The sequence below is a fragment of the Haemorhous mexicanus genome, chromosome 5 (assembly GCF_027477595.1).
Source record: "Haemorhous mexicanus isolate bHaeMex1 chromosome 5, bHaeMex1.pri, whole genome shotgun sequence".
NCBI classification, from domain to species: Eukaryota; Metazoa; Chordata; class Aves; order Passeriformes; family Fringillidae; genus Haemorhous; species Haemorhous mexicanus.
The window spans coordinates 54,620,215-54,647,584 of NC_082345.1; the positions used below are offsets into that span (position 1 = coordinate 54,620,215).

General features: G+C 37.7%; 2 protein-coding genes across 2 annotated transcripts; both read right to left on the minus strand.

Moving 5' to 3' along the window:
• Positions 1 to 303: 303 nt before the first annotated feature.
• Positions 304 to 18,079, minus strand: IQUB (IQ motif and ubiquitin domain containing). The gene is made up of 11 exons (XM_059847207.1): positions 17,336 to 18,079; positions 16,365 to 16,496; positions 16,083 to 16,258; positions 15,686 to 15,841; positions 13,498 to 13,708; positions 9,660 to 9,835; positions 5,183 to 5,353; positions 3,613 to 3,789; positions 1,966 to 2,214; positions 1,359 to 1,544; positions 304 to 645 (listed from the first exon to the last, which is right to left on the minus strand). The coding sequence occupies exons 1-11, from the start codon at positions 17,562 to 17,564 to the stop codon at positions 484 to 486; spliced, it is 2,025 nt and encodes a 674-aa protein (XP_059703190.1). The 5' UTR covers positions 17,565 to 18,079; the 3' UTR covers positions 304 to 483.
• Positions 18,080 to 22,493: 4,414 nt separating this feature from the next.
• Positions 22,494 to 26,761, minus strand: NDUFA5 (NADH:ubiquinone oxidoreductase subunit A5). Its single transcript, XM_059847208.1, has 5 exons — positions 26,665 to 26,761; positions 25,635 to 25,679; positions 24,013 to 24,129; positions 23,223 to 23,288; positions 22,494 to 22,647 (listed from the first exon to the last, which is right to left on the minus strand). Exons 1-5 carry the CDS (start codon positions 26,737 to 26,739, stop codon positions 22,546 to 22,548), a joined length of 405 nt encoding a protein of 134 aa, XP_059703191.1. The 5' UTR covers positions 26,740 to 26,761; the 3' UTR covers positions 22,494 to 22,545.
• Between the last annotated feature and the right edge of the window lie 609 nt (positions 26,762 to 27,370).

Genomic DNA, 27,370 nt, shown 5'->3' on the forward strand with positions numbered 1-27,370 from the left:
TAGATGAGCTCCAAAATGTAAAGTTCTTCTTTTGCACAAATGTTTGAAGAGCAAAGTGGTTATATCTGGAAAGCTACATATATTCTATTGTTCTGTAAAAATCCAGGGCTTGGGGGGGTTTCTGCCTTATGTGCTTAAGACAAGAAAAATAAATGTAATACAGTGCTATAGTATTAATTTTCTAATTAAAGGGTGACAGAGAATTAACAGAATTTGCCCAACAGGAATATTACACTACAGACAAAATGTTCCAAGCAATGCAGGAATACACAGAAAAATAATCATTGCTCTAAAAACTGAGAATTTACAAAGCTCTTTAACAACATTTTATTTTTTTTTTAAATGAGGTTACAAAACTGGAAATGCAGTTAAATTAACTGATTGAGATCAATTTATTTTATCCTTAGAAGTTTATTTTGATCTGTTTAATACAATTAGGGTATTGATGAAAAAGTTTATTTCTTTAAAATGTAGGAATTTAGTTCACTTCTTTAACTTCAAGGAACTATGTTTCTGGTAGGAATTTGCATTAGACTGATTCTTACTTCTGTGCAAAAATGATGACATTGCAGGAATTCGAGCAAAGTAGTTTTTTGCCCGGATATGCTTTTGTTCTATTTTGTAAATAAATGGAGCTTCGTAAGTCTGAAAAAAAAAATTCAAATACCATAAATACAATTAAGATATCTAAAAATATGTGTGTTGCTTCATATTTAAGACATTATAAACATTTCAACATATTTTAGACATGGTTTTAGTGGTTTTAATTCAGAAGAGAAATTATGTTTCTATTGCTTAAATGCAAACTATAAGGTTACATTGTAAAGGATACTTAGCTGATATTTATGTAAGAAAGTAGTGACAAATTTTATGGTGACAAATGGACAAGTTATAGACAAGGAACCATTCTTCTTTTTGATGAGAAATTTAGAAGACCAGAAACTAATGAGGCCAGAGCATATGCAAGAGCACAGGCACACAATGGACACAGTGTTTATGGTTAGTCTTTAGTATGCTTTTCATCCAGCCTAGCTCTCGTCTGATCTGATCTGAAGGAAGAGAGAGCATGCATGGCACTGTTCTCAGCAGGCAGCATGGGTGAGGCCACTCGGCTTCTTGCATTTCAGGCGGGAAATTTGGGGCAAGACAGAGTTTAGGTACATGGAGTGAGCTGTACATGCTAGATGCCTTCTGGATTACTGTCCATTCTGTTTAATAGTACAGATTCAATCCTTTAAATAGTCACAATGAGCCAATTTAAACATGGACAAGTGTAATGACTAAATTTGGCCCAACATAATTAGTCACAGGATTCTACTAAAACAAAACATAAATAAATAAAGCCCATTGAAATTTACCTTCTGAAGGTTACACAGCTTAAGATGTGCATCTGCCTCTTCTTTAGTGAGGAGAATAGTGTTCCATGGAGACCACTCATGTTGCTTATCCCACCTGACCATAACCAACTCATACAGGTCACTGCAGGCACTGAGAGCTGACTGGCAGTTCCATATGTTCTCAATCAAGTACTGCATGTCTGGAAGCTGAAATAGAAAACAGGGTTAAAAAGGAAGAAGCATGTTTCATTCTACAAATCTTGCACCCATGTGAAAATCCAAATAAAGCTTTGGGTTAAAAAATATTTCTATGCACATGTCATATGATCACTTGGTTAAGGAGCATCTTGATATACATATATATTTTTTGCATAATTGTTGGAACATCTGATTCTTTGACCTGTTAGCTAGACTTCTTTTAGTGCATAGCTTGCAAACCACCTTTTAAAGCACACCTATGCTTCAAGACCTTAAGGGCTGCTTCTTTATGCTGTGGAACATCACATATCACAGGAAGCTGCTGTAGCTTTTAGCCCATTTCTCAACCTGTCTGCAACATACACAAAACAGAGGACATATAGTCAAAGTCACTGCTTTCTATGAGTTGCAGTGCTCTTTCCAACAGTACCTGAACTAAGAAAACAATTTGACTATCATCCTGATAATCAACTTCAGACTTCCTGAGATTTTCTAGTATAAGTCTGTACTTGAAATATGCTTCTCGTTTCCGAGCCTCATTATCAAGCTGGTAACACGAGCGACATCTGCCAATGGTGTGGGAACTTGCAGGAATGGGAAACTCGGTAGGTGCTAAGTACTTTTCGCAGCTATGACAGAAGTAAACGTTTTTATAAAGCGTTAAGGGATCTTGTGGAACCTAAAATTAAAAAAAAAAAAAAAAAGTTTATTTACTACAGGGTGTTTTTGTATATTACCTGTTTGTTACTCAAACATTGTCAGGATAAGTCTTCCATATCTTCATGCACGTATTTTAATATGTAAAAGCTAGAAGTATCTATTTTAAAATACCCAATAAAGTGTTGTGATTTTTCTTGGATAGGATACCAAGAGTAACTGTATTTTCTTACTGCATTTGCTAAAATCCGTTATATAAATCAGTCAATTCATAAGCTATATGAAGATCCTAAAAATTATGTTGCAGTGCTCTTCCTGATGCTTTTATGTATGCAGATTTTCAGTTATTCTGGAAAGATGACAACACAGAGAAAACAGAAACTAAATTCTCCACATTTGATTTTTCATGTAGAATCTGCCCTTTATGGCAAAGATAAAACCCTGAGATTATGGGCATATTAATATTTTGGCATAAGAATACAAATTCATCAGACCCACATGTCGAGAAACAACACAGGGAAGAAAATAGACTAAACTTGTCAGTGACCTTCTCATCCCCATAGTTCTCATATTCCTTCATGGGTTCTGAAAAGAATGCAGTGTAGTCTGTGCAGATGGACTGAGTCTGTAACTGGATAGTTTGAGTAATCTGGTAATCTTCAGTCTCTGCTATGGTACATTTGCTAATGAGCCTAGTCTAACATTAACTGTAAGTTGGTTCTAAATCTAACATCTGCATCTAAATCTGACAGATTCTCTACTCCTGAGATAACACTGACCACTGTATGAGGAATGCTCTTCTGATAGATGCAAAACAGACATTGCTACTTAGAGCAGCAACATATGATAGTGAATCATATTTTTATTTGTAATATGTAGTCAGAATAGAAAAACACTCACACAAAACTAACTACATCTTCTTCACACACAGTAGCAACTGATTCTGCAACAGAAGCCTGGAACAGTTTTTGCTTAGGTGCAAGCTCACTAGACATTGACATAGGCTATGCTGTTTCTTTTTGGATGCACAGCATGTTGCCTCTTGACCAGTAGAAAAAACACAACTTCCTCTCTCAGTAGATTGGTACTGCTTTGCTACTACATTTTACTGATACCATCCCATGAGATCTACCATTTATAGCTTTCAGATTTTTTATTTCAGACACAAGAGTTCCTGGGCTCTCTCAGTGCTGCCAGCCACTTGTCAGGTGCTTATGACCATGTCTAAGCCCCATGCTTCCTAATAGGACAATATAAATTTATTTATGTGAAACCTATGTACTTGCTACATTTTACTTCCTGAGGGACTCCTCCACGAATTCTACAGCAAAATATAAAATAAAAAAAGCTTTCAATATTTTCCATCCCCCTTCTCTTAGTTCAGTCGCCACTATGTCAGGCTGCAAAATAAGAATAATACCTTAATTAACCCAGCAACTTGAGGGTTAAACTCTGGAGTTTTGATATACTGGAGAAATAATGTACAAATTCTTTTCCTCAGTCCTTCCAAGTTGCATTCTTTCACCTCTCTTGATATAAGATCAATTTCCCGGTCAATTAATGCCACTATTTCCTGTGTTAATTTACATTCATGTTCCTGAAAAAAAAAAAAAAGAGAGAAAAAGGAAAATAAACTACACAACAATAAAGGAAACAAACAAAATCATTCAACAAAATGAAAGCAACCTATGGAATCTGTGGACATTACCATTCATACCTCTGTATGTTCATATAAGAACATGTTCATAGAAGAACTCGTTAGTCTCTCAGGGAAAAAAAAATCTCCAGTGAAACAACTGTAGAACTACAAAAGTGAGAATGTTTACAGATTCTGTTTTATAGGGCCTGTATATGTATACCAAAGTTGTGAGGAACTGTAAGCCTGGAAGCACTAGAAGATTCTTAGCAGAGGTACTCAACAAGTGCAAAATTTTAAATCTTCAAAAGTTCAAAGAAATATTTCCCTAAGAACCTGCCTTTGGCTATGATTGGAGGTGTAATATGGATGGGTTTAAAGAAATGCCACAAGAAAACCCCAAAAATCCACCACACAAGAAGCATGGGTGACTTCGACAGTACGCCTGGAATTTCAATATTTCCAGTGCTTGGCAGGAGATTCTCCAGAGAGAGACACAGGAGGTGAATGAGTTCAGTGATTTCTCAGGTAAAAGAGAGTGCTAATTTACAGAAACTCACTTGTTCACTACAGCAATATTGACTTGTGTTAAGATGGGCAAGAGTTCATAAACCAGAAGTGCTCTCAATGCCATAGTGACTTTAAATCAAATACCAGCACTAGTAAAACAAACAGCAAGATGCTTGTTTGTTTTAATAAGACCAGGAAGCAGCATTCTATTCTAGGCTGATGTCAACAGTATCACCCTGAAAGGACCTTGAAACTCATTCTTTTTGTACATGAATAAATAAATGAAACCAATATGAAAGACTAAAAAAAAAAATTGCAACCAGCTTCTAATTCATTGGGAACACTAGCAGCAACAGTGGCAGCAGGGAGTGGGGGGCAAAGAGAAGAAGAAAAAAATCAGTATTTGCTACCCATAAAATTGGTAATCCAAACCAATAGATAGATAAGGTTCTAAACAGATTTTTCAAAGAACTAAGAAAAAATAAATGGTAGCTGCCATATATATCCCTGCCATGGTTCTCATAAGGTTGATATCAAGTAGGAAACAAAACTTTGTACTAAAATTGTATTATGTATTAATATACAAAGAAGTCTAAAACCACGGGGTTAAAATTCTAACACAACCTGAAGACAAATATGCACATGATAAAGTGAAATAGGAATTTAGAGTATATCTGGAATTTAAATTACACTCACACACCAGGTAGTACATGAGGGTCTCTAGCTCACCATCACGGCACTTGTCTGCTAGCAGCAGCACTGCTAATGTGTCAACATAATTAAGTGACAGCACCTTTGGAAATTACAGCTTCAAGCTAAACATAAATAGAAAACCAAACCTTACCTTCACTGTCCATTTGAGTGTTAACAGCACAGATATTCTCTCATCTTTTGGGATGTCCTTTGTGTTAATGCTGCGGTAGATCTCTAGTAGTTCTTTGCCACAGAGCGAGTTCTGTGTATCCATTTCAGTGATTTTTCCATCAAATGCTTTCCACCTCCTTGGTTGTGCACACTTCAGAAACAATTTGTAGAACTTGAGCTATTAAAATCTGACCACCAGCTGAACAATTGCATTAGCAAAGAGTGACTTAACATTAATGCCTGACTAATGCAAAAGGCTAATTCTATAGCTGATATTGATACAACACCTCGTCCACCAAAGCAAGCACTCAATTGCACACTCTATTTAAAGCAGCAGGTCATGACAATTGACTTACAGGATATTAAAAGCAAATAATATTCTCCTACAGGGATATGCTCTACTTCTTTAAAGGGAATTTACTGACAGTAGTGTTAGAGTACACTTGTTCTGTATTTCACTTTGCAGTCATAAATCCCATCAAACTATCAGTAAAAATCAATAGGTCTGTTGACTGTGTAAAGATTGAAAATTTAAGACCTTAAAGTCTACTGCAGTAAAAAATATTTCCAGGGAACTGTTCTATTTATACAAGTTGCAGAGAAGGACAGAAGGAATACAGTTTGTTAGAGCTAGGGCAAGGTATGTGTTTACAGTTTACCAGACACTTCACCTAGCTTCTTGTTTGCTAACTTAACCACATGCCATATGCCTTATGCTTCAATTATCTTTGTACATCTTTAACTTTTATAGACAGTAAGAAGTTCCATAATGTCACCTGCCCCACAAGGTCTGAAAAGTACAACCATTTTCTTCTTTCCAGAAGATGGGTTTTGGTTACAAATAACACTGTTACATAAAGAGACAGGTGTCCAACTCCAAGAGAAAAAGAGTTTTCAAAAGCCTCTCCCATCATTACTTAACTCCATTTCCTTTTCTTAATGGGGAGAGGTACTTGAAACCTTTTTCTATGTTTCAATTATTCTCTTTCACTATATTTGGAACTTAAGTACTCACTAACACTCACGAACTTCACCTTGCAGTCTCAGTGTGACCTAACAACAGGAACACTTTATGCAGTATTCACATGTCTAGTAGTGTTCTGGACATGACCCCAGCATTGACACAACCATTATTTTGATGAAATAGACTTGATATGGTGATAAGTAATAAAAACATCAAGAATATTAGATAGCTAGAAGAGATATGATTAGTTATCCCCACAATCAAAACTTTTCCTCAGTTTTAAATAAATAGTTAGGTAAGGAAAAGAAAGAAAAAATAATTTTAAAAAGGATTTAACATCAAATTAATGACAATTAATTACATTATCAGTGGGGATAGAAATCTAATTAAAGGAGATATTGTTAACCAGGGGTCACATTTCAGAGCCAAAACTAAGAAATGCAATAGCAAAACCAGACATTAGCTAAAAAAAGCCAAAACAACCAACCAACTCTTAATTACTTGGTGAAATCTTTGAATTTCTGCAAAACTTGAGCAAGGCAATTTTTTTCTCTGTCATATATAGGGAGCATTCTACTGTATGTTCATTTTGTTTCACTGTCTTTGTACAATACTAGAAATTCTTAAAAAAACTCTAAAACAAAACGAAAACCCCACACTTGGCAAACAATGAAATTCAGACCAACTTAGAAGGTCTATCATGCTGACAATCCTTTGTAAGTTAGACTGGGACAAATCACTCTTTTCCATATAGTAATTAATTCAGTACCTACATTTGATCCTCCTCAAGGAAATCACAATCACAGAGAAAGGTCATTTGCTAATACTAGAATGAATCAATGGCCAGAGTAAATGCTAAGAAATAGTCAGTAAAATTAGATTTTTCTGATAATTTGCAAACCCAATATGTGCAAGTAGTCTTGCTATCCCATTCTTCAAATGACCCTTAATACAGACCAATTCTATTATAATTAATTCTTCAAAAATAAATCTGTAACTTCTATATTTTTTCTTACTACCTTTTCATAGCTGGATATTACATAAAAAATTTTAAAATATAAAAAAAATATACAGCTTTTTACTGAAAAAAGAAAGAATCACAAGTTCTCTGCTTTCAGGACTATTTTTCTGTGCTCCAGACTGACAGGAGAAAAACTAAAACTTTGAGATCTTCTGCCAGCTTTCTCTTGTCTTATAGTCTGCTGGCAGTGCTGTGGAATTTACAATAATCCTGTTATCTGTATTACTACAACTACACTCTGCTGCCAATGCATGAAAGCAGAAAAAGTGCCTGAGGAGAGAAACACACCACCACAGATAGAGAGAAAAAGGTAAGTATAATAAAAAAAATTCCATAGGATCTGTGCAGATATAGTACAAAGCATAAAAGGTATGAACTGAGCAAAAGTTAATAGTTACACAAATTAAGTCAATATGATTGCTGTACAAAAGCTTAATCAAATGCTTCCTCTCCAAAGTACAAATGCTGAGGAAAAACAAGTTCAGCATAAAGAACCCCCTAGAACATAGGGCACACACAACCAGTAGCAACCTTCATAAGGGCACACATGCCTGTGGAGGTACATGCTTAAAGTAGCAAAGAAGGGAACAAAGGTTTCCATGGAGAAGCAACTTTCATGCCACTTTGGCTATTGCAGCTTGCAGTCTTCAGATGTGAAAGATATTATTGCAGCTTTAACTGGCAAGTGTCCAGATCGACATTACCAGCTCGAAGTTCAAGAAAAAACCAAATAATCCCTAATCAAGCCCTCAAAAATAAATTTCATACTGTAATTTAAAGTACTTAAATTGCACTATTACAGTCATAGCAAACCATCCATCTAATTTTGAGATTTACAAAATTATTTTATCTTTTTTTAAAATGCAAAAATTGTTACTTTTTCTCCCTCTGAGTTAGAACTAGCTATGTCAACAGTTTAAAACAACACTCAAAATCCTACAGCTGACATGATAAAAAGCATGAAATGCTGCACTGGTTCAGAAGCTCAATAAATTTTAAAACTAAAAAGATTACAGTCCCTTTCATGAAAAGCATAATTTATACATTTAAAGTAGGAATAAATAAATTATTAGTAACTGCTTCAGGAAAAGCAGTCTTTCCACTTGTCTTTTCTCTGTTTGGAAATACAAAATATCAGTTGTCTCTGATGTGTCTCCTGATTCTCCAAACATCAACTGTCACTGAGAGTTCTTGTGCTGAAGAACGCTTTGCTTCTGATTCTAGATGTAAGAAAACTGTACAACTTGTCAGAATATGTGCTGGAAGCAATCTGTACAGGTAGGACACTGGAAATCAGTCCTTATGGGAAAAGTAATGACAGAGTCAGTTAAAAGAGAAATACATTTGCTTTGACTGTTCCAGGCTTCTTTTTCTAAGAAGGCAACAGAACAGATTGTAAGTAGAAGAAGCAAACATTAAACATAGAAATTATTCAAGGCTCTGAAAATAATCCTAATTATTTGGTTTTCTGGTTGGCTTTTTTTCATTCTTGAAAGCAGTAAGACAGAAAACAGTCATACCACAGCAATGAATGTGGTAATAGTTCCACCAGCATTTCAGATAAGCAACTTGTTCATAATAAGAAATGTAATACATTTTATCAAATCACATACAGTTCCCCAGCATCAGTAATACAAAGAATGAAAAAAGTCTCTTTCTAGACAAAACCACCATTTTTACTTTTGAGCCCTCAATAGTCAAAATTTTAAAATAATAATAATAAAAAATTAGATACTTAAAACCAATTTCTGTTGCAGTATTTCTTTTCATAATCATGTCATATACTTTGAAAATAAACTATTACTTTTTTCCAATGGCTGGACATCTACCTAAAAGGACAAGGGTTTTTTGTATTTTACATTAAGATACCACTGAATTTAATACCATTTTAAATCATCTTTGTGAAAGAAAGATTTTTCTTTTTTTTTTTTTAATAAAGACTGAAGAACACTTCCCTTAAATATCATCCCCAAGATTATACAAGAATGAAATCTCAAAGTTCTAATGGAACTAAGTTAGTTAAAGTTCTAATGGAACCAAAGTCAGTGATTTAATAACTGAATTCAACATCAGATTCAAATTCTTCTTTATACAGGGAAACAGATTCTTTAAAGACAGACATATGATGACCAGAGGCCTATACTCATTTTGGAAATTAATGACAAATTTACTTCCTTAAAGATAACATATTTATATTATTATAATTAATTAAATGTATTGTTTATATTTTTTATAGTTAACAGCAGCAATGATCCACTGTTCGGCCTTCAATTGGTCTGGCAGCTATGAAATTCTCAGCTTGGAAAAAAGAAATTTACTGAATTGTATTGATATGAACCACATAATTCGGATATTTTTAACATTTGCATTCACATGATTAACTGTTAAAAACTACAAAAGGTACTTCTTGTACTTTGCAGGTGTGTCTGTTCCTGTACTTTGATATTCTTTATGATCAGAGTAATTACTGACCTTACCCAGAAAGCGCAGTATTGCTTTTTGTTGATTCTCCAGATTGGCACTTAGTTTGTGCATCCCAATGCAAGCAATGAGCTCTGTCTCCTCTTCCAGAAGTGCATAAAGTGCTGCCTTTCTTTTAGCTCCAGTAAGAGTTCTGTTAATTCGCTCAGTCTCCTCCTGCATCCATACTGCAAATACAGATATTTGGGGTGTTTTTTACAAGATGCTTTCCAGCAAAACTTCTGCTTTCATATTTAAGAAACAACATAAGTGACTTTTCTTTCAATATTCACTAAAACCCAGTTTCCATTTTAGGGAATTGATGGTTATAACTATTTTCAATGCATGCAAGATGGCCTAGAAATGAATGTAAATTATACAGATGTTCTGTGAGAGTATGTGTGCGTACATCAAATCCAGACTGCCAATTTGTACTCCAAACTCAAGGATGAGTAGGAGAAAAAGAATCTGTATGCAAGAAAAAGAATTTAGCTCCTGTGGAAATATATGATGAAATGGCTGCATCTTACTGTGGTACCACTAGTACTCAGTGCTGAGAATATAACTGCTTCTCCCTGCATAAATGAGTAAAATCTAAAGAAGCTTGAAGTCCTCCAAAACTGAGATAAAACTTGACTGACAGTCACATTTAGCACTTCAGGTTTTACACTGGATATTGCAGTGGTATCACCTTTTGCCATTCAAGGCAGATGAGAACACATTAATAACTTGACAGTCATTGCTTTACTCTCCCTTTCCTTTTCTATAACACAACCCTCCAAGTGGGTGAAAGCACCCACAGAAGAAGCCACAGGATGGTGATGACAGCAGCACGTGGATTGGTACATGTATCAGAATCTGACCCCCTAACACTTTTGCTGCTGATATAGAGACTACATGGCTTTAGAGAAATCTGCCTGTAAAATCAAACTGTGTTTACTGCCTTTGCATATCCTGTAACAACTCCTGGCTTCTCTGTAGAGTCTGATCCAGTTCAAATACCTCTAGAGTTTTGTAGGAAATTTTATAAGATCCAAAACTTCAACATTCCTGAAGAATACCTCAAAGCGTTGTTATCATCCCAGAACAGTAACGCAAAAGCAAAACCCAGCATAAAAGGAAACCATTCAGTATGTGATGCACTGAAAATGCCTGTAACATCCTGGATCAGGTAAGATTAGAGGCAGGAGGAGGGAAAGGAGGAAGGCTTATTTTCTGCCTGTGGTTTCTTATCTTCAACACCTTATGTTTTCCATTTTTAAATATTTCAATTCATTTCCTTAAGGCTCTCCAAGCTGTAATATGACAGCTGTCTGCCAAGTTCTGAGAACCCAAAGATATATATTTTAAATACAGCAAATTCACCAAACAACAGCATTATATAGAATTATTTACATGAAGCTTTATTATGCCTGAAGGGGGCAGCAACTTCTAAGATGGAGCAAATAAACACAGTAAGCAATTTTATACTTTCAGAAAGGAAGAAGCTGTCACTCACCACTGATACTCACCTCTTGATTCCCCATTTACCTGCAACCAAGTTAAAACACTCCTCTTAGATTATCTGTTCTGCAGATTATCTATCTGCAGAGATTTTACTCATTTCAATTTTTATTCCAGTGTTCATAAAGTAAAATAGTTCATACTTTTCAAATAAATAATAAATGCCTAAGCAGACATGCTGAATATATAGATAGACCTCATTTGCACTATATAGTCAACAGGTAAATTCTTGTACAACCAGGAATTGCTTGTACTGGCTGACCCTGTAATATTAACCCTGTTGTGATTGCAGCAATAACCTTCACAGATCCCTGGAGGACAATAGTCTCATTCTATTACTGTCACAATGACTTAGCTTGTATAAATTGTTGGCACTATAAGAATGCAAAATTGTTTCAGAATGCAGGTAGGAAAAAAACCCCAAGTTCCTAGAATCATTAAGCTCTATTAAAATGAAAAGCATGACTGCAAATCTCCATGCAGGGAAGCAACTAGGCAACACCAGATAACAAAAATTAAACAGTAAGATTGATACCAGACCATTATTTTTAACAAAACACTTTAAAAAAAAAAAATCAAATACTGGAATTTGTTCTGTTCTGAAGTGGCACATGTTTTTATTAGGTTGACTAGATATGAAATTCCTGAACATGCTTGGCTGAAACTTTTATTTGTGAATCCAAAGTCATTCAATTAAGCAAGAGACACTTGCATAACCATAAGTTTCAAATCTAAAAACACCGTGAAATTCAGCACTCTTCCATAACTTCAACTGAACTTGGTTGTTTCTACTGCAAGTAAGACTTTTCACACTTTAAAAAAAAAAATAATAAAAAAAAGGATCATACATCTGATAGCACACTAGTCTGGAGGTGACTTCCCAAATAAAATATTGCAGAAAACCAGATGCGAAATAGTAAGACCTCAAAAGTGGCAAGGAAAACATTACTATTTGAGAACCTTTGCTTTTGAATACTTAGTCAGATACAACTTGAAAAGGGCTTGATTCTTGGGAAGTGAAAAGTAAACTGCAAAAGAGGGGGGGGTAGGCAACCTGAAACAAGCCACAAATCTCATGAAGATACCCTTCCAATAACTGCAAAGCTCAAGACAAGCAATAATTTTTACATTTGTCACGAACAGTGATATTTATAAATCATTTATTAATTCAGACAAAGCCATTTGTTCACTGCCACACAAAGTATGACAGCATTAAAAGATTAGTGTATAACATGGGAATTTTTGAATCGTGATCCTAAGCTCTATGAATAACACATGTCATCAAATTTATGCTCAGTTTACCACTGAAGAAAGAGCTGAGATGGTTTAAGGTAGGGCGGATGGCTTTGCAATGAGGTAGGTCATCTCTTAGGTCAGCTCTGCTACAGGGACAACAATACCCAAACTGGCAAAGAGCTAGACCATAAAGCACTGTAGCTGAGATAACATAAGAATTGTTACAAGTCACAGTACAAACCTCTGGCTTTAAAAGAGACATTGTAAAAAACCAAAATTTGTCTTGCTGTTTCATCATATGCTGCTACAAGTACACAGCTTTTGACTAGTTTTATTTTTCCAAAGGACATACTCTAGGTTTTTGTTCTATTTGCACCATTAGATTCCTGTAAGGTTTTATGTCAATTATCTGCAGTAGTCACATTATTTTTCTGAAGAAGTTTAGAGGTGCTTGCCTGTATTAAACATCATCTCCTCCAAGAACAGGAAATGTCTTTCAGAATGTCCTGCAGAACTCCTAAGAGATTTTTAAAATTTTGACAACACAGTTTTATGAAACATGGAATCAATTAGAAAGGAGAAAAAGTAGAGGACAACTAAGACAAAAGGAATAACTTCTGTCATATGTTGTAAAATTCTGTACAAAAATTCTTCAGCATCTTAAATGTAGAGTGAAAGATAAAAGCAACTCTAATCTAAAAAAACAGCCTTTTGTTCTTCTAGTTGACCTTAACTTTAGACATAAATAAAAAATGTTAATAACAATGACAAAGAGCACTATTCTATAAGCCAGTTATTTCTAAAAAAGGTGTACTGGTTTTGGCTGCAATAGAGTTAATTTTCAGTCACAGCAGCTTGTAAGGTGCTGGATGTTGATAACACAGGGATGGGTAGTTATTGCAGAGCAGTGCTTACAGAGCATCAAGGCCTTCTTTCTGTTTCTAGTAATACATGAAAGTAAAATGATTATTTTAAAATTAAAAAGATTCCACTGTCAAGCAGAAAAAAAAAATCATGGAAGTATCTATAAAAACATGTAAAAACCATAAGTTTGTTTTAAACAAACTGTACTGTTTTGTTGCTTTAAGGATATCCCTTTAAGAAAACTTACATTCCAACTCATGGTACAGTAGCTCAAAGTCTTCTCTTGTTTTAGGGTTCAGTTTTTTCTCATACTCCCTCCTCAATTTTTCTTCTTTCTCCCATTTTTTCTGAAATTCTTCTTGTGCCTCCCGTGCCAGCCTTAACCTCCTTTGTACCTTCAGATTTTGTACTAAATTTGCAGCATGCCAACGACGGAAATACTTCTGTATTACTATTACCTATATGTGATATAATACCAAAGAATCATGAATTTAAAATAAAACAACCTAGTGTTATGGAGTGTAGTATTATTTCTTAACTGTTCTTTTCTCCAGCTCCCTAACTACATTTTCTAAGATTTTTCTTGTACTGAAACTAATTTAAATGTTACAAAATCAGTCATGTACTATTAGTTTAAGGACTAGTATGATTATTCAGTTAGGTAACTGCAGGAATTTAGACAGTGAGCACAATGGAAAAAATAGGTTCTAATAATGAAATCAAAATATGAACTACATTTAAATATCCATTTTTCTTTTTCAAACCTCCCCTTAAAAATATATTTTGCCATGTACAGTTTTTATTCTTTCCCTTATCTTACTGCCAATTTACAGAGTGGAAATGTAGACACATTTGCAAAATTTCTTTTAAATATCTAGTTACAAAATCATCACATAGACACAAAATCAACTGCATTTTATTTGTGAATAAATAATGAAAGTGAAATTACTAATGCTGTTATGACAGAAATGAAAAAAGAAAATTAAATCATTGACCTTCCCAAGATGTGGCTATTGAGGACTGGGGAAATATCTACGATATGTTAAGGGAGGATACTGCACAAGCCTCACCTTCTGCTGGCTGAGTTAGCACTTGCACTACAAACAGTTCAGTCAGATCAATGCCATGAGGTACCAAGCATTGTTCAGCATCAAAAGCTATCAAGCACAAAATCACACTAATACAGTCACAATGTCTCTGGTAATATCTTAATCTAAAACTTCTCTTGAATATGTCTTCAAACAGGATTTCAATATGGACCTGTACTGCACTGGGCAAGTCCATCAATGTGAGCCAACACCAAGCTGACATCTCTCCATTGTGCATTATCAATTACCTATAGATACATTACAGATTCCCATAAGTGTCACTGAAGACCACAGTAAAACATATTGGTAGTCCTGAGGAAATTACTCCCTACTTGGGTTGCACTTCTACAAGATGCTCATTGCCATCAGCTACAGCTGACCGATTTAAGAAGTTCTTACAAGAAAACTTCTGCCCAGAAAACTTCAAAGATCTTGCCAACCATTTCAATACAATTACCAATACAAATATTCTACTTAGACATTTGGGGAATAAACTGTTTCTCCATTTAGTTGGATTCAGACTGTCTATTTTCAGCAATCAAATTAATAACTAAGCATTTACAAAGCAGTGCCTCATCTAACACAATTTAGGGCAGACTAGAGTTAGATGTGCAATCACAGAACACATGGTTTCCAAAAAGCAGAGTGGAAGGCCTAAATGGCATCCTCTGCACAATGAATATACAGAATCTGTAATCTAAATTGCCCTCATGAGGCAACTCAGTGCACCAGAAAACCCCACAGACCCACTGCCTGTGTTTGAACAGCCCATTTCTACTTTAGTGTCAAAGCAGGGAGCTTGAACAGAATCCAAAATGGATCAGCATGCCCAAGGTAACCTACTAAGTCTGACAAAAAAAAACCAAACCAGACAAAGAACAATAGATTGTTCTCAAACAGATTGTTCTCAAACAATAGGTTGTTCTCAAAACTCAAAAGTCTGAATGCAGATCTCTTAAATCGTAACCCAATACTCTATTTATTTCAGGCCATACATTAAACATGTAACTTAGGTTATTCCAAAGAGATCATGAAAATGTTGTAAGAACAAGCCTGCTTTAATCCTTAATGCTCTACATGGAAACTTAACTGTCACAGTGAGACTGAAAACAATAATTTCAGAATTCTTAATATTTAAGAGATTGGAAGGTATCAAATGTCACTAAAACCCCAGAGCAAACAAGCACTTCCCCTGTATCTGAAAGATTACAAAAGATGAGCATAAGAAGACATTTTATAGTTCACTTTTAAATTCAGTCTTTGAACACTCTGAACACTCATTAAATATTCAGATAACCTTCACAATTCATTATTTTACAGACACTTTCAAACAGATAAGGACTTAACTGCTTCAACTCTACGTTTATGGTATTCCTCTGCTGTAAAATACTTTCCAGGAGTTATTAGTTTGTCAGTCATGTTTGATACAAAAAGGCCAGTTTTAGTCATCTGTGTCGATGTTGTATTTCTTGTTTGTTGTCGTATATTTTTTTCCACAGCCGTCTGGGGAAAAAAATGCATGTCAAATTAGAAGAAAATACACAGGTTTTTTTCTTCATTACAGTAAGTGGCAAAATTAGCTATTTGCAATAAAAATCAGAAGAATAATGATATTTATCTACTAAATACTTTCATTTGCACATTTATCTCAGATTTATTTCCTCTTTCCTATCAGAAATAGTGTCAGCATTCTATTCCATTCAGCAAAAAACAAACTTCTAAAAGGACATTACAAAGCCTTTACCTGTGTTCCCCTACAAAATAACTGAATTCCTTTGTCAGGTCGTTTTTTGGGTTTTGTTTGTGATCCTGCATTATGAAATTCCACTCCTGTTGACACGTTCCTAAATCCACCCAGAAAAGGTTTATTATAGGTAGGTCTTTCAACTTTTACATCTACTTCTTGAAATGAATCTGAACCTGTTAAAATGGAAGTTCCAAAATATAAATATTGCTTCTTTCAGTAACACATCTAGATTAGACCATAATTACATATGTATTGACAAATGTGCAAAGTAGCATTTACCTGTTTGTACTCTGACGGTTATGACATCAGGCATGTGGTAATCCTGTTGAGTGACTTCTCCAGAGAAATGTTCCTGATTCTCAAAATTAGGCCAAGTCTTCCTAGGTGTTTCATTATCCTTAATCATGCTTGCTAAAAATAAAACCAAAATTCATTCCTGAGAAGCTTCTCAAAACAAGCAAATAACTCTTTCAACTTTACCCCAGGATGATTTTATTGTAACATTGCAACAAAGCATAATCATCATTTTTTCAGTTAAAAGACAGTCTATTTGAAAGCTGAAATAGGATTACCATACAATTTTAAAGGCAGTATCAAATGTAATACTGTCACCACATAAAGATATTCCTAGCCAGCTTCTCAGAATGTGAGCAGATGAATGCAACCCAGCCAAGAGGAAAGTAGTCAGCAAGTCCATACGAGGCATTGTTATTCACTGTGTTCAGGAGCTGAGCAGAATATGCTGTGTTCTGCTCTGAAGAACCAAGAAAATGGGGTCCTGTATTAGAAGAGGAAGTGACTGAAGACATCCAGAACACTGAAGAACAGGTGTAGGAAATGATGAAGTATTTGGGAGACTGCAGGAGAAAGACATGGGTAAAGAAGGGTGGCAGGCAAGTTACAGGGGAATCTAAGAAAGGTAAAATAGTAAGGTGATTTCTGTAATGTTGGCTAAACTGTTAATTTAAATGCACATACAAAATACGTATACCTACTCATACACATTTCTGGAAATAAGGATCATTCTATAAAATGCCATCTAGAAATGACTGCTACAGTTTGAGATAAAGAATACATTCCTTCTCTTTGGAGTATGTTTCATATGAGAATTTAAAAAGTTACTGCAGGACCAAATCTCAGCAAGCATAAACAGAATGAGGCTGTGGGGGAGTGCAAGAAGCTATAACCAAGTTTAAGAAAAAAATATCTCTTTAAACCATTAATACCCAACATTTTAACAACTTCTTTACCTGTCATTGTCCCCTTTTCTGTACTCTCTGGTAGTACTGAATTTTGAGAAGGAGACTGCTGGTTCCAGCCCTTCTTTGATTGTGCAGTGCCTGCAGGTTCTGGAAGCAGAGGCTTCTCTGCTGGGTCCCCAGCCTCTCCGACTGCTTTTCCTTGTGAGGATGCAGGTGATTGCTCTGCACCTGATCCTTCTGATGTAACAATTTCAAAGCCATCTGATACATCTTCCATTTCCTAAAGCATCAGTTGTCTGCTTTTAACCTTTCTGAAAGAATAATCACAGGATCTATTATAAATTGCATACTGGCACATTTCTACTACCAGAATTATGGGTAACTTACTGTCCTGAAAAGCTTTTCCCGTATCTAATCCCAAAAGGCTTATTGAGAACAGCATGAGATATTTGCTTCCACCAAACAGAAAGCACTTGTGGCTGGTGTTTACCAAAGGTAAGACTCCAAGGCAGGTAGCCGGCACAGTTATTTTTACCTCTTGTTCTCTGCCTACAGAACAAGATGCTCCAAGGGGTCATTACCCAGAGACAGCACACCTTTACAGTTTTCTGAGTTGCCACCGAAATGATACGGGCTGAAAGAGTCCTAAGACCATATTACTCAACACAGAACCACAACCAAACCCGCAGGATCTGGGACGCAGCTCCCGGCAGGAACTCGGGGATGCCAAATCGCTCGGGCGGGCAGGCCCCTGGCACAGTGCGCACTGGGGCCGGGGGTGCGGCCACTGCTCGGCGCAAGGCTGGGACCCCCGCACCTCCCGCCCCTGTTCCTGTCCCTGTCCCTGCCCCCGCCCCCGCGGCACCTCCCGGCCCGGCGGCTCCGGGCAGGCTCTGCTGGCCCCGGCGGCAGCGCGGTAGCCACGGCAACCGGGCCGGGGCCCGGGGAGCAGGAGCGTGCGCACTGGGGAGCGGGGCCGGGCCAGGCCGGGCTGGGCGGACTGAAAACGCCCCGGGGACCAGAAGTGTCGGGGAGAGAGGAAAGGGAAGCGGTGCGAAAGGACGAGTGAGTGCCCTGGTCCCCTCCAGCCCACAGCACCTGCACGAACCCGTGCTGGCAGCCTGGAGCGGCCCCAGCGCTGGCACACCCGCAGGGGCCGTGCCCACGCTGTGACCCTGAGCAGGGCGATGTGAGCTCGTACCAGCCCATAGCGACAGTAATGTATGAAAACACCGTTTTTCTTTATATCCTTCTGCTGTGGATAATAGCAGAAGTTGTACTAAACCCCCAGAACTGATGGATATCGAGAAAGGGTGTTGTGTGTGAATGTTGGCAGCCTTTGTGCCACACACCGTCCCTTCCAAGCTGTGTGGCAGTGCCTACCTGTGACACGGCTTGTGCCTTATCGTGCTGTTCTCCTGGAGGGTCCGTGAGAACCGAGGCTGTTAACTGGAAATTAAAGACTTGCAAATCAGAAGGAAAACCATATGAAATTGGATTTCCTGGTGTTTGAGGTGCCATTTCTGACATGACTTCTGCAAATGTTTTCAGCATACTACAAGAAAACCGAGTGGACAGTCACAACTTTCGGGTGTGAAATACACAATTTTGTGTTGCAATTCCAGGACAATCCTGAAAAAAAGCCTTTCAGAAGGCATTGAATTCAAATGGATACTCATTAATTGTATGCCATGATCATTGTTACCATGTTTCCCAGACATTGTTTGGCACTTGAACGTGGGCCTGCTCTGCATCAAAAGGACAGAAATTTCCTATTACTACTACTAATGCTGTTTTTTCTAAAATCTTGTTTGAACTCCCAGAATAGGATCACCATGAATCCTATAGAAAGATACTGTTATTGGTGTCACTTTCTCACTGTTATAAATTGGATTATACATGCAAGCTCATTTTCAAGTTGCAATGATTTTTCATTTTTTTTCTTAATGAAATAGCATATAAGATTTGAATATTAAAATAATACTAATAAAAAGCAGCTTTCACTCATCTCCTATTGGTTTTGGTTTCAGGTTCAGAACACAGCTACTCAGGATAGGTTAAGCAGCACAGATGGCAGGTTAGGAATTACAAAAACCTCAGTACTTGCTCTGCTCACATGATGAGAAAGTTGTTTTTCTGGTGTAAAAGGCTCTGTCTCTGCTAGGTCCCATCCTTGCAGATAAACCACTTTTTTATTCACATGACTTCAATCAGATGATCTCAAAGTGTTTAAAAGATCTAAAGTTTGTTAACTCAACAGCTTGCAGTGATTTACCTTACTATATTACGATAGAGTATAAAACTCTTTTTGTCATCATGTATTTCCAACAATTAAAGGAGAAAAATCAAGCAACATCATTAGTTACCTTCAATTATACCTTTCTAGCATATTCCTCTTGGAATAAATTAGGACCTGTATGGAGGACACAGATGCGCATTTGTGAAAGGAAGATGAGAGTATGCTTTTATTTGTGAAACTCAGTTTTAAAAGGCCATATATCAAATTTCAGCAGCAGTGGGCCATGAAAAAAACTTCCTCTCCCCTGGAGCACAATTAATGAGCTTATAGGAGAGCTGTTTTAAATCACATGACAAATACATTTTTAAAGAAGAGAAAATAATTGAACTAGAAGAGAGTTCAGCAAATGTCTCAGGTACAGAAGAATAGAAAGAATTCCAATAGTTGCTACCATATTCTGGCAACTTTCCTTCCCCCCCTCCCCCCCCACTACCGTATTTCATGTCACTATCATTTATACTAGACTTTGTTGTGGGTGTTTTTTTAAATTTATTTTGATTCCTCTCAGGTGAGCTCAATACTTATTACCAAAATCCATTAATTTTCATTACTCATGTGACAGCATTGGCCCTCATTCAAGTCTGTAATCCCTTAATATTTCTCATGTGAAAATTGTGTTTGTTAACTTTAGCAAAGTCCTCTTCTGGAATGCCATCTAGTGGTTTTACTTAGGAAAAGACCAGCTTCTACCTTGGTCATGACTGAAAAATCCTTCAATACCAAACAATAAAACTAAGTATTTTTCACTTTTTAAATTTTCAAACTCTAAAAATTTTTGTAATTATAGTAATAATAGTTGGCAGAGGAAACCGCAATGCTAAAGAATGCAGTGAAAATATTTTCTGGAGTGAATACCTTGGGAATACGTTGGTTTTCTCTTCTATTGACCTATCCCCCAATACCATTGAATAAAATAAGATATAAATTTGTAATTAATCAATTTATAATAATCATGTCACAAGTAAATTTATAAGCCTAAAAACTGTGAAAGAACAGCCATAACCAAGTATGTTGTGTAATGTAAGTAGTGCGTATACAAATGCTTATTAAACTGCAGATTTTTGGGATATAGCTCTATTCCTATCTTGCAGGAACGTTGCTAATGGTCTTGAAAAAAACATCAGTAAAGGCAAACCTGCACAGTACCCTTAGATCTAGTTTGGGCATTTTAATTGGGATTTAAAAGATTAAATCTCTAAACAAAAGCTTTCAAAAGAAGCACAGAATATCCTGAGTTCCCAGATCACAGAATATTTTGAGTTGGAAGGGACCTGCAAGGGACCATCAAGTCCAACTCTTAAATGAATGGCCCATCCAGGGACTGAACCCACACCCTGGTGTGATTAGCCCCACACTGTAACAACTGAGCACATCTCAGTGCTCAACCACCCTGTGGCTGAAAAACATTTCCTAATAGCAAACCTAGACCCCTCATGATACAGCTTCATGCTGGTCCCTTGGGTCCTGTCACTGGTCACCAGAGATGAGTCCCTGCTCTTCCACTTCCCCTTGTGAAAATGTTGAAGACCATAATGAGGTCTCCCCTCAGTCTCCTCTGCTCCAGACTAAACAGGCCACAGCCTGTCCACTGACCTCAGCCACTCCTCACATGGCTGCCCTTCAAGGCCCTTCACCAGATTCCTTGCCCTCCTTTGGACACTCTCTAAAATCTCTTTATCTTTCTTTTGGTGCCGTAAACTGCCTTAGCACTCAAGGTGAGGCTGCCCCAGCTCAGAGCAGAGCAGGACAATCCCCTCATTTGCCCAGCTGGTGATGCCTGATGCACCCCAGGACAGGGTTGGCCCTCTTGGCTGCCAGGGCACTGCTGACTCACATTCAACTTGCCACTGACCAGAACCCCAAGTCTCTTTCTGTGGCACTACTTTCCAGTATCTCATTCCTCAGTGTTGCCACATCCAGGGTTGCCCCATCCCAGTGCAGAATCCAGCACCTGTCTCTCTAATTTCCTATGGTGATGGCCCATCTCTGTAATCTGTTGAGGTCTCTACACAAGGCCTCTCTGCCTTCAAGGGAGCCAACAGCTCCTCCCAAAGTAGTGTCATCAGCAAATTTACTGAGTATCCCTTCCTGTTCTGCATCTAAGTTGTTAATAAACATATTGAAGAGCACTGGGCCTAAGATGGAACCCTGTGGGGACCCAGCTGGTGACTGGTAGCCAGCCTGATGTCACCCCATTTACTGCAACAAGTAACACTCAAGATGTGAATCAACAATTCACCAATACAAACCTACATTGACTCCTTAAGATCCCAATACCAAGGTTTGTGCCACAGGTGTTATGCCAAGTATGGTAACCTGCCTGTTAACAAGAAACCTGCTGCTGCCGTCAATTTGAGTAGCAGTCTTCTTTCTCCCCCTCACCTCTCCCATCTTCCCAGTACCTCCCGCAAGCCAGAAATAGTGTTTAGTTATGTGGGCAGTAGAGTCAGCCAGTTCAGGACAGGGATTCAGCTGAAACCTAAAATCCTCTTCTTTTTGCGAGGCATTAGATCCCTCATTGCAGTATCTGCATGGCCGTTAAGACCTTGTCAGGGGGTAGCAAAAATACACAGCCAAAGGTGGGACAAAATCATCATACTTTTCTACAACTTGGTTTCTACACTTGGTTTTTTCTACACTTGATTTCAAGTGGCCTATAAAATCTGTATTTTTAACATACAAATACAGATTATAAAAACAACTCAGCATAAGGCACAAGTACCCTGTTAACATAAAATGCATAAAATTAAATCAACAAAAGGTTGTAGGAATGCCAGAAAGAATTTTCTTAAAACCATTTTTCCAAGAAATTGGTAGCAGCCTTTAAATTGCTAAATGTAAGCGGACAAAATATATTTTAATGAAGTGATTATCTTTAATTTAAAGACAACTATCAGTAACAATAGGTTAATAATTAATTTTTTCTTTTTACTTTCAAGAGGTTACACCATTTTGAAAATTATATTGGCCATCTCCACTGATTAGAAGGAGGTTCTTCAACTAGAGGCTCCCATGGTTTCCATTGTATCATTTTTCTTGCCAGGGACAGCTCACTTTCAGCCTGTTAATAAACACCATACACAAAGTCTTAAATATTAGACAATTGCCAAAATATTAAATTACCTCTATATCAGTTAATTATCTCATTGATGTCACTATCTATCATGATCACAGACTACCACAAATTTCACCTATAAATATCAAACGAACTGTATGATTTTGGGCGTTGTTTTTCAAAAAAAATCCCACCACCCCTGAATACCCAAATAGACATTCTGTTCAGAGAGACATTCCCAATGACAACTTCATGATATTTTCCACTTGGTTTGGATTACCCCCAATATTATTCAATCCTCTTCTGCCCTTTTCACTGATTTAGACTCTGTAAGAAGCAATGTAGGAATACATGCATATCTGTAAGCATAATGCAAGAAACAGTTGTTAATTTGTTAGCTTTTAGCAAGGCCATCCCATCACTACATGACAATTTGTTTTCAGGGGTTTTTCTTCTGTTTTGACTGTTTTGCAGCAAAGGAAGATACACAAAACTTCCAATTTTCTGAACAAAAGCTCAGCCCAAGGAGCATTAAAAAACACTGCTACATTGGCACTTCATCTCAAATTTCCCCTCTTTACCTGTACAATGACTTCTTCTATCTGACCACAGTTCAGTTTGTCCTGTAGTTTTTGCACATCAGATTCCTGTGTATTCAAATACATACAATAAAATGTTTTAGTGAGAGTAGAAAGCCCATGAAAAGCATGAAAACAATAATTTAACGAGATCACACTCCAATCTTCCTCAGAACTACTATCAAATCAGCAAGCTTATATAATTTTACATTATCAAAGAAATCTCACACTCATTTGTTACTGAGAAGCAAACATCAAACCCTCAACGATAAATACAAAAAATGAATGCTATTTACTGAATCCAAAGAAGTATTAGCAGATAAAGGCTTTAGCTTTTATCTTGGAAAAAAGTCTTGTTCTTAGATTTTTATAGAATTATATGCAAGCTTTCAATTATCACCTTAAACACACAATAACAGTATTGCAGAGTTTAATGTAACAAATAGTGGTCTTCAATATTGAAGGCAAAGATTGTGCTAAGATACCAAACTGGCAAGAGCACAGACTTTTTGTGTGTGTGTGAAAATTACCCCTTTTCTATGAATCTTTCAAAAAAACTATGTTTGCTTCAAATTTTCACAAAACATCAACAGGAAATTAACAATTGCTTTTCATATGCCATCAAAATATCCCAGTCAATAACAAAAAAAAACCTTGATACTTCAATTGTTTCTGAATTGATACCTGAAAGTTACATGTACACCTAAGAAAGAGCCAGGCACTCCAAAAATCACTTTTCTCATCCCATGAATTTATTTTATGTGCAGCATTAATAAAATAGCACTGTACTTACCTTTTTCACCAAATCAAATCGCTCATTTACAATCTGCTCAGTGTATTTCCTGTAAGCTGCATCTTTGGGAATGTTTTCCAGGACACCAAGGATTTTTGTGTACAGAATTCGCAGGCGCTGAAGTGATCACAAGACACGGTTAAAATACACAACTGCAATTATTTAACTTCTTGTCCTACCAAACCTACTAAGCTACCATCTATACACAAAATATGGTATTCAATCCAGAAGTGTAAGATCAACTAATAATTAAGTCTGAGCCACTGAACTCCATCTTGGGTAAAGCAGGTATTTATCAGGACTGAAAAATTACTGCTGTCACATTCCTCAAAGGAAAAAAGAAACATGAAAAAACAAAGACAGTTGCAATCTAAACACACTTGATCCAAAATGAAAAAAAAAGTAAAAACCATAAAGTGCTCTTAAAAAATAAGGAAAAAGAAAAAAAAATAAAAAAAAGAGGCAAATTCGTGTCTAACCCATCAGATATTTAAAATTTATCTGAGTAAATACAAAGAGATTATAATTGAGGGGTTTTTGTCACTTTTTCTCGTGCTGGTGCAAAGCTCTGAGTAACAAATAGATTTAAACTAAATGTGAAACTTTTATTGCTGGATTTAAATGCAGGGATAAAGGACACATTGTGGGGTATAAATTCACACTTTTGTACTGGGTAATTGTATCTACCTGACAAGGAATGGATGTCCTATAGGAACAGTAAGAAATAGAAGCAGAATACTAAAAGAATAACAAGGAAGAAAAAACAGGAAACAAACAGAAGATTGGCAAAAAATCTGAGATTCAACTAAACCCTTGTCCAGTACTTTACTAGTAGCTTTAAGTTGCTGAAAAAACCTAAAATGTACTAAAGTTCACCCAGAAGGCATCTGACAAGGCTGCAGACTGAGCTAGAATAATTTCTACCAAACAGTAGTGATTTTTTCAAGGGTTCTTTTTTACAGCATTCTTAAGTACTGGAGTCGAAAGCATTTTTGAAATAGAATTGCTGTATAAAAAGAAATTTCAAGGAGGAGAACTTAAAAAAATTAATGAAGTTCTTTCAAAGCTAATGCCTCCTGAATAAGCATGATGTGACAAACACACACTACTGAGCCTGAGGAGGTAAAAAGAAAGCCACATATTGCTATGGAACTAATGCAGTTTCCAAGTACCACTTAAGTATTCCATCCCAGGGCCTCGGCGTGGCTTTGCACATGGCTACTCTCTATCATCTAAGACTAGGCTAGCCTTTTATAAGTTATTTCAATACTGGCATACACAGCAAAACGGCAACAATCCTTTTGCTTGCAAAGCAAGAAATATCTTTATGAAGAACTGAATTTAAAGAGTTCTTTGCTTTGGCATTACTGATGAAAGAAGTCAAATATTGGTTCATAAAGATACTTACACTAGAGAGCTTTTTGAAATCAGAGCAAAAAGTACATATAAAAATAACTTATAATGACATGGATTAAACCTTTATCACTGTGGACAATTCTAATTATTTCATTAAGCTGGCACCAGATTAAGATATACTGCATACCTAGCCATGCAAATCCATCACAAAAACCTTAGAGCTCACTGAGAGTTTCCATTACTACAGAACGAGACATGTTACATACCTCATGAGGGTTCTCAGCTACAGCCAATCCTACAAGTCCAGTGGTCTGCAGAGAGAGCATAAACATACTTAACACACCTAAGCATCTATTTCTACACTAATTATTTTGTTTTGACTGAATATACAGCTGGCAGGAACCATTCCATAACACCAGCCCTACCTCTTGCCATATGCCCGTTATCCCAGAGTTCCAGTGCTCCAAGAGGGAGCAGCTCACCTTACCAGAATCATAAAATATCCTGAACTGGAAGGGACCCACAAGGATCATCCAGTCCAACTCCTGCCCTGCACATCATGGTTCCCAGGGGTCACACCATGTGCCCAAGAGCATTGTCTAAACACTTCCTGAATTCTGTCAGGCTGGTGCTGTGACCACTTCCCTGGGGAGCCTGTTCCAGTGCCCCAACACCCTCTGGGTGAAGAACCATTTTCTAATATCCAACCTAAATCTCCCTGCCAGAACTTCAGGCCATTCCCTCGGGTTCTGTCACTGGTCACCACAGAGACCAGTGTCTGCCCCTCCTCTTCCCCTCATGAGGAAGCTGTAACTGCAGTGAGGTCTCCCCTCAGCCTCCGCTTCTCCAGGCTGAGCAGACCAACGACCTCAGCCACTCCTCATAGGGCTTCCCCTACAAGCCCTTTAACATCTCCGTTACCCTCCTCTGGATGCTCTCTAATAGTCTGGTGTCTTTCTCAGACCGCGGTGATCAAAACACTCAAGGTGAGGCCGCCTCAGTGCAGAGCAGAGCGGGACAATCCCCTCCTTCGACCGGCTGGCGATGCTGTGCCTGATGCACGCCAAGCGGCTGCCGGGGCAGCTCCGATGCCCGCTGCTCCAGGCGTCCCACACCGCGGGCCCGCCGCCCGCGACTGCCGGAGAGGTGACCCAGGCCCTGCACTGCCCTCGGCCTTTCCCTCGCAGGGTGGCCGCTCGCTCTCACCCCACGGCTGCGGCACTCCTTGCCCTCCCCCGGAAATGCCGACCCGCCGCAGGAACAGAACGCGGCTCAAGACCCGCGGCAGCCCCTCACCTTCCTCAGCGCCCCCGCCATGGCCGCGCTCGCGGCGCCCTCAGAGGACGCAGCGGAGGGCGCCGGGCTGCGCATGCGCCGCAGCAGCCCCGGCCGGCGAGGCGGCAGCAGTGCGCGTGCGGCTGGGCCGCTGCGGGGAAGGCTGCGGTGTTGTGGGCCTGCTCCGAGCGGGATCGCTTAGGAAAGCTAAAAACGCCCTGAAACAGAGCTAGGCAGAAATTAGAAAATAGGGAACTTAATTAAGGACCTTGAGATAGAGACAGTGGGACAAAAGAGCAATGAAAAGACAGTTTAAATTATTGGTAGAGGTGAACATGATGTTCATTTGGAGATCAAGTTTTCCGTCTATTAAGTCTTATGCTTAGTTGCTGACTAAAAGCATGAGTTCTGGGTAGTCATACGTTAAAATAATTACGTTGTAAGTTTGTATCTTATTTTGGACAAATCTTTCTTTATAATTCCTTTGTCCTGCTCTCGAGCTCCTATTTTTCATAACTGATAAGCAAACTCCAGCAGCTGAGTTTCGGAATATCTGATTTCTCCCTGGAAGCCAGTGCTTTGATAAAACACGCGTTTCCTCCAATCTGCAACTAAAGCACAGTGGCTAATAGAGTTTGTATCAGTATTCAGGGTTTGTGCTTCCCCACACCTGCGTTCTTTGCAATTGCCTCGGAAAGAGCTGGAGTTTCTTCCCTAGGTACTGAAA

Bases quoted from the DNA above. Each gene is read 5' to 3' on its own strand.
- IQUB (XM_059847207.1), bottom strand. From the start codon at position 17,564: ATGGAAGATGTATCAGATGGCTTTGAAATTGTTACATCAGAAGGATCA. The intron at 15,842-16,082 runs GTAAAGGCTTTG...TTTTTTCCCCAG, and splicing joins TATTTTGTAGGGGAACACAG to ACGGCTGTGGAAAAAAATAT. The intron at 13,709-15,685 runs GTTAAGTCCTTA...TATCACATATAG, and splicing joins ATAAACGTAGAGTTGAAGCA to GTAATAGTAATACAGAAGTA.
- NDUFA5 (XM_059847208.1), bottom strand. From the start codon at position 26,739: ATGCGCAGCCCGGCGCCCTCCGCTGCGTCCTCTGAGGGCGCCGCGAGC. The intron at 24,130-25,634 runs GTATGTAACATG...TGATCACTTCAG, and splicing joins TAGCTGAGAACCCTCATGAG to CGCCTGCGAATTCTGTACAC. The intron at 23,289-24,012 runs GTAAGTACAGTG...TTGAATACACAG, and splicing joins GATTTGATTTGGTGAAAAAG to GAATCTGATGTGCAAAAACT.